This window comes from Ornithodoros turicata, chromosome 9, assembly GCF_037126465.1.
Source record: "Ornithodoros turicata isolate Travis chromosome 9, ASM3712646v1, whole genome shotgun sequence".
Classification (NCBI taxonomy): domain Eukaryota; kingdom Metazoa; phylum Arthropoda; class Arachnida; order Ixodida; family Argasidae; genus Ornithodoros; species Ornithodoros turicata.
Genome location: NC_088209.1, coordinates 21,995,067 through 22,007,455, shown reverse-complemented (window position 1 = coordinate 22,007,455; position 12,389 = coordinate 21,995,067). Strand labels below are relative to the sequence as shown.

The 12,389-nt window shown below is 41.5% G+C and overlaps 2 protein-coding genes across 3 annotated transcripts; one reads left to right on the top strand and one right to left on the bottom strand.

The window, feature by feature from the left end:
- Positions 1-359: 359 nt before the first annotated feature.
- Positions 360-4,821, bottom strand: LOC135368337 (small ribosomal subunit protein eS24-like). Of its 2 annotated transcripts, XR_010414756.1 has the most exons (6): positions 4,774-4,821; positions 4,416-4,484; positions 4,084-4,293; positions 2,888-3,004; positions 1,950-2,014; positions 360-433 (listed from the first exon to the last, which is right to left on the bottom strand). XR_010414756.1 is itself a non-coding variant. In XM_064601536.1 (5 exons), exons 1-5 carry the CDS (start codon positions 4,774-4,776, stop codon positions 431-433), a joined length of 402 nt encoding a protein of 133 aa, XP_064457606.1. In that variant the 5' UTR covers positions 4,777-4,820; the 3' UTR covers positions 360-430. The 2 variants fall into 2 exon arrangements, 1 of the variants encoding a protein (XP_064457606.1); XM_064601536.1 differs by lacking the exon at positions 1,950-2,014 and having other exon boundaries at positions 4,774-4,820.
- Positions 4,822-4,865: 44 nt separating this feature from the next.
- On the top strand, positions 4,866-12,280 carry LOC135368335 (poly(ADP-ribose) glycohydrolase-like). Its single transcript, XM_064601532.1, has 16 exons — positions 4,866-5,167; positions 5,234-5,417; positions 5,575-5,638; positions 5,762-5,866; positions 6,053-6,169; positions 6,577-6,660; positions 6,854-6,928; positions 7,037-7,129; positions 7,842-8,002; positions 8,084-8,169; positions 8,702-8,838; positions 9,681-9,828; positions 10,100-10,178; positions 10,257-10,365; positions 11,728-11,962; positions 12,052-12,280. The coding sequence occupies exons 1-16, from the start codon at positions 5,065-5,067 to the stop codon at positions 12,174-12,176; spliced, it is 1,905 nt and encodes a 634-aa protein (XP_064457602.1). The 5' UTR covers positions 4,866-5,064; the 3' UTR covers positions 12,177-12,280.
- The last annotated feature ends 109 nt before the right edge of the window (positions 12,281-12,389 follow it).

Here is a 12,389-nt window from a genome sequence, read left to right as displayed (position 1 = left end):
TGTCCTTAAATATCGCCATCGGCAAAAGCAAAATCTACAGGAAGTCGTACACGAGAATACCGGTGAGGCGAAGCCCAGTGTTGCTGGACTGCTTTTCCGTGGAGGAGCTCGAAGCAGAACATTCGTTTTCTAATTATCTGCGCCACTTGGGGATGAGAAATTGTATTCACCGAAGTATCGTAAGGTGCGGATTGATGTTGCGCAGTTACCTCAACACGTTTTTGGCGCGGAGTCTCCCTTTAAGGACTGTTCACAGATTGAGACCCACGACATAACGGGGCTCATAGTAACGAAACACGACTACAGTGAGAGAACAGTACTGTTGTGCCACAACAAAGAGAAAGAACACATAGACGAAGGTATATTCACACATGTATTTGAGAAGTCCGCTCGCTCATATGCACGGTGCTGCGTACAACCACTGACGTCATTACTGAAACAGGAAAGTGAAAGACATTTAATTTAGGTACACAACATGCAAATCTTGAAAATTAGTTGAAGCAATGCTCAAGATTTCCCCTGTACAAAAATTATAAACATGTACTCAATTTCACCCTTATCGTGAATCATGTACTCCCTAGTAAGGGTGGCCCTGTCTTGCTTTCGATTGTCCTTTTCTTTCACTCACCTGATGAGACAACCTTTACACGTGGGTAAGCATTTCATTCTTAAGCAGCAAGTAAAATGAGGACGTACGCATATTCCAGCCTTGTTAGTGCAGAGCTGAGAGTAAGGCTTCGCAAGTATATGCACCACCAGTGGAGGTAAGTATACGCACAAAATTGTTTCGCTCAACGCACACCGGTGTGAAAGCACCCCCTCCTAAAACTAGACCCGGCCTGGCAACATTGGCTAAAAAGTGGTACAAAGAGCTATAGACTCCACGAACGGCTGGGTGTTGCGTTAATTCTGAAAACTTCTGCAAGCTATGCCTCTCCTGTAATTCCCAGCCCCAACCTTGTAAGGTACATTACTGCAGTGTTCGGGGGTAACTTGTTACTGCAACCAAGTTACCTTCTCAGTAACTTTTAACTCGTTCCCTTTTTAGGTGACGCTTTAACTTGGGGCAAGTTCAAAGTTTCTTTCGCTCAATTACGGTGCACAAATAATGTGAGCTGTGTACTGCCTCTCTGATTAGACAACAGCCATGTGCATGACATCTCCTCGACTGACTCATCATCATAGTGTATGTAAAAGCGAGGGGGCACTATGTCACACTTGGCGCGGTTCAACGAATTATGCGCAGAAGATTTTTCTCCGACAAGACATTTCTCCGTTGAAGAAGTTTATCAAAACTGATCAAACGACAACAGAAGGAAGCACATAGATGTGCGGCTTTGTTAATCGTACGGAGGAATGCTATGCGGTATCATTTTAATACTATGTACATAATTTGGATGATACCGAAAAGTATTCTGAAACGTCTTGCGCCATGTTTCTTGCATATTGTGCGCCATCATGCAAGGTCACTTATCTTGTAAAGAGTTCTTTCTCGTGAGTAATTTCCTCAGGTCTGCTTCATTCACGAGGTTTTCGCGTGACTTCTTTTGTGTATCTTCTTTGTTTCATACAATTATGAACATTAGCAAATATAATCAGGTTACGGAGAATGACCCCCTTTTATTAGCGTACTTTTTATTACCTTTTATTTACCTTTTTATTCCTTTTATTACCCATATGGCCCATTCGTACGACATTTCCCCCTTTCCCTTCCAAGCTATACTTCTCGTTGCTGACGTATCGAAGGAAATAAAAGGCAATGTAGTATGCCTTTGTTCGAGCAATATGAGCAATGTTCTAGATTCTCAACAAAACCATGTTACACCACGCTCAGACAACACTGAACCTAGTTAGTACAGCTACAGAATATGAAGACCACCACCAGCAGAACGACCGCTCGCATGTAGCATTGGAAAGAGAAAGAGAAAAGGAGAGAGAGAAAGAGAGACCTGAAAACCGGTGCGCAGGTGCACCACCCTCCTACAACAGCAGAGGCAAGCGTCACCAGTTAGCGCTGAGAAAAAGAACGAATAGTGTTAGAGAAGCAAGCAGAGAAGAATAAGCGTAATAATAGTAGTAATAATAGGCATAATAATAGCAGCCCTCTACTTACCTGCTGCAAGAAAGAGGAAATTGTGTATATTTAAGTTTACAGTTATACTTAACTGTCTAAACCAATTTGGTGGTACATAATCTCCTCCAAACTCAGTTCCAGAGAACAGTATTGTACCTCAGATAATTTAATTATGCTGTAATCTCTTCCTAATGACGCCCTTTTGATAAGTTCTCATCGATTTTTCTCTTTTTTTTTATAGTGACCCTATATGAAAACACACAAAGAGCTGCACTTCATAAAAATATGGTCTACATGCTGCGTAACTGCGACTGGAGTCACTATTCGATTCGCATTTAAATTTTTACTATTCGTACAGTCCTACTGATAAGCAATATTAAAAAAAAAAAAAGATTGACAAAATGCACCACGTCAAGAAGCGACAGCAAAAATGGCACACATTATTCATTCACACATACTGCACACACTGTTTAGACATTATGGTTCATAAAAACATGGTTAAAAAGAAAATTAGTTGAACAAAGCATAGCACTGAGATTTTCAACTCGAGCATCCATTTACACTACATAATTGTAAAAGTTTTCAATTACGCAACAAGCTTTTCATGAATGGTAGCAGAGCGCCCAAAGTTCTACGAAAGAAGTGGTCACCGCTAAATACAAGCCGACTTTTAAGCGCCTCAAACATTTTCTTCTTGCAATTACAAGTACAACACATCAAGCAGGACCTCCAAATACTGTAACAGCATCCCCCCTTTTTTTTACTGTGCTGCGCTCTCGTTAAACAATAAAATAAACAATACATGCGCCTCACCTTCTTGCCAGCAGCAGCGCCCACCTTGGCCTTCTTTGTACCTCGTACCTTCTTCATACGGTTCTTGCGTTCCTTACGCTGTTTACGTCCTGTCCTTCCCTTTTCGCCAAGGCCGTTCTGAAACGCCAACAGCACAAACACATCAGTAATCTGTAGCCTGCAGAAATTTACACAAATACACACAAGAAAAAAATAAAAATAAAATAAAGTGAAAATAAAGGCCTACAACAATCCTGTCCATTCACAATAACACAAAATCAGGTAGTCAATCACCCCATTAGGTGAAACGAGGCGCTAGCAGGCAGACTTGGTCTGCCGCAGTGCAAATCCAACTAAGAGTTTGATTTAAAGGGACCAGTATACTTGACAAGCCTACGATCATTTTCAATTTGTTCCTCCGTACTAAAGCACTCACCCTGTAAAATATCAAGTTGAGAATCGTTCAAATAGCGAAAATATTCCATATTAACCACGGCCGTGAACGGTGGCTGTTACGACCCGCCTGCGAGGCGAACCGGCCGTGGCGTCAATCACAGCGGATGTTGCCCATCCGCGGACGGTCCTTTGCGAGCAAATGGCAGAATTTGGAGGCAAGCTTGCAAACTTAGACATGAAATATGTTTTAATTAGACCTAGACCTAAAATTGTATCTAATCGCTGACACAGAATCCTACCAGAAGTGTAACGTAGCCTTTGATTGTCAGCATGGTTACCGGAGCACATTTTTGTCTCCGAGCTGCTCCTTCGTTGGAAATCGTCTGTCAGTGGCGTTTTGGGAGCTGCTTCGTACTGTACGGAACAATTCCTAGACACTGCGTGTGGCATAATTTGTTCCTGCATCGCTGACAATTTACGTTCCGCCGTATTTCTACTGATTCCGACGGCAGATACACGATGTCGTTGTTGTCCAAACCGAAACCATACGCGGTCCTGCAGGGTGTGTGCTCCCGGTCGTCCACAATTGGCCATCACAAATATTGACGTGATACTCTTCAACAAGGCAGTGCACACTGCATCAATGCTCCCAGATTCATGACAAAAACCCTGAGGCATCAGGAAAGGGGCATATTTGTGTTGTGTTGTTTCTAGTTTTCCCTTACTCGTTATGTTTCCATCATATCTGTCAGTAAATGCTGCGTCTAAAATGTATGTTCTAGAGGGGAACAACGGTCCTGCAAGTCAGAAAGCATGCTTACTCTGCAAAGCCTGTACTTGGGCTCAAACTTCTTTGCGAAGTCTAATGTGTCGTAGATGAGGGCGAAGCCTGATGTCTTCCCACCACCGAATTGTGTTCGGAACCCAAAGCAGAAGACCACGTCTGGCGTCGTGTTGTACATCTTGCTGAGCTTCTCGCGAACATCATTTTTGGATACCGTTCCACGGTTTGGATGAATGATGTCTACCACCTAAAAACCAAATAATGCCAGCTTATAAATCGAATCATCTGGGAAGCACAGGCAGTTATAACTTATACACGCACTAAAAACAACTTATCAATGGATACAAAATATGTAAGGCAGTTTCTCACCATTTGTTTTCTGCATAGCAGACGGTTGGTCATGAACTTCCTCGTCCGTATCGTGACTGAAGGGTCCGCCTGTAGGCAACGAACAACGTTGTAAGGTCTGACAGAATGTATTTTCCGCACGGATTACTCTTCTGCATTAACAATGCACTTTGAAAACTTTGCTTAGTTGTTTGTGCAAGGCAGGCATCACATATCACACCGGGAACCCGCGAATGCTTAGTGAAGACTGTGAGTATTTGCGCAAATACTGCAATAATTACACGAACGATTAACAGAAGAAATAACATTTTGAATTTTGTGTGAAAGATATATGAAATATTTATGATTAAAATAGATTTTCAGGAACCACAACACATACCATCTTTCTGTGTGAGCGTGAATCGCCTGAAGAGGGAGCTCCTGACTTTACAAAAATACACCTTAGTTCCAGGCGTTCCAGACTTCCGCTTCCGCCACTTCACTGTCATCGAGAGTGTAGCTGTCGCAAGTTGTGTTGCGCTTGCAACTCAAGATTGCGGCAAGGCTTTGCTTGTTTACTTCGACTGTTTTGTGCAACTGAACAAGACGATAATATTGATACACAATGCGCTGAAGCTTATCAATTTAGTGTTGGCATGTCGTAGAGTGGGGGCTTCCATGTCCATCGAAAATGACAGATGATCGAGGCCCATCAAGAAAGCGTTTGCGACAGACAAACTTGTTCGAGTGTTTTTCATTTAAAAAAGAAAAAGTCGAAAGTTTTAGAACACATGGTAAGACAAATACATAACGTGGTGATTAGTAATGCCAGCCGATGATGCCCAAATTCACCTTCACAGATATGAATCCCTCACTTCCACCAGAGGATTTCTCACAAGGGGAATCTCCTGCTGCTGACTCTGCTGATGCAGAGAACCGATGCAATGACAATGTGGAGGCATGCGATCGGCTGTCTCCTGTGCCATCGAGTTCTGATATGTGTACTGAGTCTCAATTCAACTTGTCGCAAGACTTGTTTCCGGAGTAAGTGCGCTGTCAATCAAAGTTAATGATACTTTGACTTTTAAAATGCTTTTATCCAAACGCAGAACACGTTTTGTGTGTGTGCGTGTTTTTCTAATTTTTTTTTGCCGTTTATTTTTACTAGTACATAACTAATATACCTTTGTAAATTTTATAGGAGCGATTTGCCGCCTTTGCGGGACGCGGCTGACTCTCCAGATTCTGAGGAAACAGTGATAGATGTAAGCTCAACTGCCCACCGCGACACTTGCTGTCGCAGTGAAGGGAGTGAGGGACAAAAACAACAACATACAACAACTTTATTGGATGATTATGATTGAATTTGGTGTTAATCGCCCTTGCAGGAACCAGAGGAAGAGGTTATACCACAAACGTTCAACAGAATACCAGCCTGTGGCCTTCCTCTTCCTTGTTTACAAGAAGGTCCTGATCATACTGTGTTTTGCAAGGTTAGACATTTACATATTGAGTCACGTTGCTGTCGGTTCTTCGGTTAGTAAATCTTTTGCCATGCATGCAGGCTTCTTAAATTTTTAAAAATGACTTTGGCTGTGACACGACTTGGGTATCTTATGTTGGTTATGTATTATTAATTTATAAATTCAATTTAAAAATTTTTCTGCATTATTTTGCAGCTCATCGAGTCATCAGAAGTTCCCGTTCCGACACCAGAAGTGTACGTGGATAAATGGGATGGTGATCATGTCCGGATGCCTTGCTCTCCAAAGAGCCTCTACCCATTTGACGAAGTGGTACTGACTCTTTTTACCTTTCATCAACACAGGGTGTAGTAATGACAATCCTTGAAACCTCTACTGAAATGATCAAAATGTAATAATTGTTAATATACTATAATACAGACTATACCGGACATTACTAATTTGTAATATGTATAATAGGATACGTATGTAATTAATGATTTGTTTCTGCTCCTACACTTTTCGTGTGCTGTTGCGTGTCACGTCTCTTAAAGGCATGCAGTAATTCGTTTAGAACAGTCACAGTGACTGCATGTGTAGTTGGAACAAAATAATTACTGTTTAGGATAATCAGTTTTGTTTTTCTTGTGCATGTTATCTTGTACCTGTCATTCTATATCATCATCTTCTAACAAGTCATCTACTGTGCATATCATGTTCCCAAATTCTTCCCTCATCAGGGCGGTGGGTTGCAGCTGAAGAGCCGCTGGGATCTAATCGAGAAGTCACTTCTTTCTCCAATACGCTCGTCCTATAACTTAGTGGTAATGTTGTACCTCACTTGATTTCTTCTGAAAGTTTGTGTCTGAATACATTGATTTGAAACCATTGCAGCAGTATTTTTTACACCTGTGCTTAAGTTCAGTCGAGTTGGGTTATGTTTTATTACTTGGTCAAAGATTGAAGCTTGCTCCTATAAAAAAAAATTGTATATATACATTTTCTTTTTTTTTGCAGAATGCCATTCTCCAGTACAACAGCCGATATGTCGCTCAGTGGAGCTTCCGTGGACTGCATAAATTCTTTGAGGAGGCAAGTTCTACATCGGCAGCTCCATGTGCCGTAACACGTGAAATGAAATCGCACTGCATAAAACACAACAATATGGAAGTAGATATTTATGTACACATATGCTTCTAGGAATTAGAACTCACTGAAGCCCAGGGCTTTTTTGAACATCTCCTCCCCAAAATGGTCAGACTGGCCCTACGACTTCCAGAATTAGTAACTAAGGTGAGTAGCAGTAGTCCTGTGAGCCCACGAAACATGGCAGAAAACGGAGAAAACTTTAGGGGGGGGGGGGCTCTTTCAGTTGGAGAAGTGAGCGAAGTTTCGGCCACAGGATTTACTTTGGTGACTTTTAATTTAACTAATTTATCAAATTAATTAATACATAAAATTTCGATTAATCGTATCAGTTAATTACATAAATCTGTACCAAGCCATAATTGTCACCCACATAAACTACCAGAGCCAAAACGTCCCGTCATACATACTACATCAAAACATTGACATAGACATTGTGACAGAACATAGAAGCCGCCCCGAATTGCGGTCACTATGAAATCGTCCAGCGACGTTTCCACTGAAGACGAACAAAGGTTGCCACTTGTAACACATGTAAGAATGGCTCACTTACTTTCCCAGAAATACACCCATGTGTGTCAGCACTGTCTATGCTTTCGGGGATTAGCGCTGGTAGGTCACAAAAAAAAAATACAGGAAAGGGCTTAATAGATAAGAGGAGAAACAAAAATACCCGATAACACCCGAAGGCACAATTATCACCCGATTTGTCCCCGAATTACAGATATAAAAATTAGCGCCGAATCCCCTCCCCCGAATCTGAGAAAGGCGTTTAACCCGAAAAAGTCGCGCCCTACACATACTATGCAGAACTGTTCATTCGACTGCCGCTGCATCTTAAGTCGTGTTTCCCTTGCAGCCCATCCCATTGTTGAAATGCGGCATGAACCACAGCCTGACCTTCAGCCAACTGCAAGTCGCGTGTCTGATGTGCAATGCCTTCTTTTGCACCTTCCCGAGAAGGAACACGCAGAAGAGCAACTCGGAATATGCACACTACCCGGAAATCAACTTTATTCCGTGAGACATTATTTTTAGGTACTATCCACTAAGAGAGATGTCGTCAGTATTGACTATCTCCCTTGTCTTTCAAAAGTGTAGGTTGTTCTCGAGTTCGGGGAAACAACAACAAAAGGTTGAAAAGTTGAAGTGTTTGCTGAACTACTTCAGGAGAGTCACTCGTAAAGGTAATATTTTCTTTCTTTTTTTTCGCATCAGGGGTAAGATGGTATAATATTAGCATATTTGATAATACAAGTGCGATACATGTAACACCTTAATTGGTTGTGGTAAACTGAATATTTAGAGCATTTTATCTAAATGCAGTTTAGTAGGATTTCAAGGCTTTTGATAGTTATTGGTTACACTGGTAAATGATCAGTGTGATCACAAGGTTCACTTGCGTGCGCTACACCCTCAGAGGAGCTAGTTCTAACTTTTTAAGTTCTTATTTTAAATTTTTAATCCTTTTCGATATATGTACTGGCTAGTTCTAAGCTCTTCTCGGTATAGCATGGTCTGAATGTCTTGTCTACAGTGTGGGGTGGTGTATAAAATTACAGTAGATCCAAGTTGGGCAGTTCCCAGAGTGATTCTGCTCTAGCGCTTCAATACCGGGTCGACTAACGAAGCAACATCTGATCGTTGAGTTGTGTTGCTGCTTCAGTCATGCCAATAGGCTTGTAAACGTACTGCTCACACGTATCAATCCTGTTCTAGATCCAACAGGGACACTGACATTCACTCGAAGGTCTTTGACTGATGCCCCTATTTGGTCCACGAAAACGTGCCAACTTAAAGCCCTTTTTATTTCGAATACTGGCCTTATTGAGAGAGAAGGTGAAGGAATGCTTCAGGTTTGTGATGTGTTTTATCTTTGTTAGTGGTACTTTGCAAAACGTGCGCAGTACCTTCACGTCAAAACTAGAGCTCTGCGAAAAAATAGTTATACAACTGAACCAAATACATATACAAACATATACAACCAAATGTATAGCATGTATACTGTTACGAATGTGCAGCACATGTGTGTGATATGTGCTGCGGTACCTTCCTCAAAACTAGAGCTCTGCAAATATATATAGTAATTTTAAAACTGAAAAGAGTAGTTATACTACTGAACCAAATACACATACAAACATATACAACCAAATGTACAGCATGTATACTGTTACGAATGTGCAGCACATGCGTGTGATATGTGCATACAAGTCTCTGTTTCAAGCAGCACTTGTTTTGTTGTAATTTTTCCTTTGTCAAGTTTTCAGGCTTATGCCTTTAGCTCTGAAGCTATTCAAGTGTGACACTATTATTATATCAAGTTAGGAACAGTTCAAGTTTGACAGAAATATTCTTTTTGATTTGAATGTAGAACTCTATATTAGATTCGAAATTTGAATTTAAGTACACAATTATTTGTCACGGTATTCGAAAAATTCCAGTATATTTGCCCATTCCTAGTAAAAACTTACCTTTATGTGCAATTGAAAGATTTGGATATTATTTAAATGATAATCTGCATAACATTGACTTTGAACCAAATTGTAAGATATATACCCCCGTCCCATTGTTGTGACCATATATTATTGTGGAGTGGAATAACAATACATGAGATCGTATGGATAAAGTGCTGTTATTCCTTTATAGTGTTCTGTTTTTTGTTTTTTTTTTTCTTGTCTGATTTCTTATCCCTTCACAGGTTGATTTTGCAAACAAGTTTGTTGGTGGTGGAGTCTTGGGGCAAGGATGTGTACAGGAAGAGATAAGATTCCTTATTTCTCCAGAACTCATAGTGTCCAAACTTTTCACAGAGGCCTTGGGGGCAAAGGAAGTGCTTGTTATAACAGGTACGGTTAAATTATATATAATTATGCCTTTACTGTTAACCATTTGTTTCTACCCTGTGAATGTAGTTCTGTTAAATGTGCAGAAGTTGCCCTGGTTTTAATGTCCTAAGGATAATATATGATCTTGTTTAATGTATATGTAAAACATGAAAACATAGGGCTCTACTCATGCCCATGTACTTGTTGTCTCAGTATGTTGTGCTGCTAGGGCTAAGGCTAGGGCTAGGGCTGCTGGGTGCAACACAAGTACATTTGTGGTAATTTTTCATAGGAGCTGAACAGTTCAATGACACTTCAGGATATGCAGACAGTTTTGTGTGGGAAGGTGATTTCACTGACAGTACGTCCAGGTCTGTTGTTATTATTATGGCTCTTTTTCTGTGTGTGTGTGTGTGGATGAGATGGGAAAAAAAGGTTAACCTCCTTAGAGATGCATGGCGGAGACATTGCACCGAAGTGGTCGCTATGGATGCCTTGTACTTTCATCGACAGAGTGACCAGTACAAACCGTCTGCCATTAAGAGGGAACTAAATAAAGTAAGTAATATCTCCTGTCAGACAGTCTCGTTTAAGGCCTTAAAATGAGACGGCCGTAAACAGGAATGGAGACCGAGATCATGCAAGATGGCAGTGATAAGCCCTGCGAGGGGAAACAGAGATACAAAAGGAACAGCGTTCACAAACTTCGTTTTCTGTCTTTTGAGCAAAACTCGCCACTTTTGACAGCAGGTGTGAAAATGTCAGCAGAAAAGAAGAGGTGGGATAATATTTTAGAGCTCCACGAAAAGGTTCGCATCACGTCTAAAGGCTTAGTATTCTCAACACAGAAGTGCAGTATTTAATATAGTATTTAGTGTAGTATTTAATATAGTGGGTATTTAATTTTTATGTTATGGCGGTCCTCAGCGTAGTTTACGTACATCTATATTTATTTCCATACCACCACCTACTCTCATAGAGGTACTCTCTGAAAGTGACACCGAAAAGGCGAAAAGGAAAACCTGTCATATGCCAACGCTGCATGCAGTAAGGCCTTCGTGCTGATAGGGTTAGAGGTGACCGCGGATAAAATTGACAATATCCGCATCCGTACACAATACGCGTGTGACCAACCGAGAGTTGAAATAGGTGCGTCTGTATCACTGCATATGTTGAATATGTCTGCACATCCACACTTGCTGCATTTGCACAACACACACGCTATGTTGCAAACGTCTTTACGTTTCAGCTCACAATCTTGTCGTTATGTCATCCGCAGTTGTCCAGTACTAGCAGTTAAAGGCACAGCAATGCAGGGGTACCATTTCGACACCATTCAGCACCATTTTGGATTCACTGCGTGCTCTCAATTACCGTATTTACTCGCATAATTTGCACGCTTTTTTTTTTCAAAACACTTTTTTAGTGCAAAAGTGGGGGTTGCGCAAATTATGCGGGTAAATACGGTATGGAATTTTCTCGTCGGAAGTCGGCAGAGACACTAGTGCTTATTTGCGGATAAAATACGGATATCCGTGCACACCGCAGAGGTGCGCAGTCTTTATCTGCATTCGATCCAAGTGTATTTTTTCAAGACGTCACGCTGTATAAGCAGTAATTTCCGCGAATTTCGTGAGTGCTGTTTTGCAGCGAAATGAAAGTCCCGCAAAATATTCCCCAAACGTGACTCCGTCCGAATTCGTGAATTATTAAGACCGCAAAATTAACCACTCGTACAGTATTTTTATCCGCAAACCGGGATGCCTCGCACGTCCACTGATACAGCCGCACCCACGGACACCTCTAGCTACAGCCTTCTTTGCATCCTTTTTCTTTTAAGGCCTTAAGGGTGACTGTCTGACAGGGGTATAAAATGCCCGGTTCACGTGGAATGGTACAGCACTGTCCGTTCTGCTTCAGGCATTCTGCGGGTTTTCTAGGCCGGGCACTCCTCCTGGGCATTTGTCAGCAATAGCGACGGGCAACTGGGGATGCGGAGTGTTTCGTGGGGACCCTCTGCTGAAGGCCCTCATTCAGCTTATGGCTGCATCTGCTGCTGAGAGAGACACGGTTTACTTCACGTTCAACAACCGTAAACTGTGCAGAATTCTGAGGTCTATGTACGAGTTTCTGGTGGAGAGAAAAGTGACCGTAGGTGCGTGCAGACACTGTTATTTCATCTGTCTCGCATTAATCACCTTATCGATTATGCGTGTTTTGTGACAGTGCCGTGGCCTTTTGCAGGTCACGTCTATAACCTCCTGGAACAATATCACGAAACCAGCATTTGTGGCAGTGGCAACAGTGCATTGCAAGAGGCACTGTACGATTTTATTTACAGCGCTTGTGACAGTTCATCGACACCTTAGTTGCTGACAAATATGTATATTTTTTTTTTTACACGCACACCCAAAGAAATTGATATGTGCAGCAGGCACCATGACTGCTGTTTTTAGTTAATAAATAGGTTGGACTGGAATAGTGCTTCTCTGTGGAGGTTAATCGCATTGCAAATTGGAAAATCGAAGAACAGAGTGCAAATGTTTTTAAAATAATATATAAGTGGCAAGTGTTGCCACAAC

What these genes read in the sequence shown, in the direction of transcription:
- LOC135368337 (XM_064601536.1), bottom strand. An exon ending in TGCTATGCAGAAAACAAATG is followed by an intron (nt 4,294 to 4,415) that starts GTGAGAAACTGC and finishes TTTGGTTTTTAG; the next exon opens with GTGGTAGACATCATTCATCC. An exon ending in CCAAGTACAGGCTTTGCAGA is followed by an intron (nt 3,005 to 4,083) that starts GTAAGCATGCTT and finishes TTGGCGTTTCAG; the next exon opens with AACGGCCTTGGCGAAAAGGG.
- LOC135368335 (XM_064601532.1), top strand. Translation starts at nt 5,065, where the DNA reads ATGACAGATGATCGAGGCCCATCAAGAAAGCGTTTGCGACAGACAAAC. An exon ending in TGCATAAATTCTTTGAGGAG is followed by an intron (nt 6,929 to 7,036) that starts GCAAGTTCTACA and finishes ATATGCTTCTAG; the next exon opens with GAATTAGAACTCACTGAAGC. An exon ending in TTAAGAGGGAACTAAATAAA is followed by an intron (nt 10,366 to 11,727) that starts GTAAGTAATATC and finishes GTTCTGCTTCAG; the next exon opens with GCATTCTGCGGGTTTTCTAG.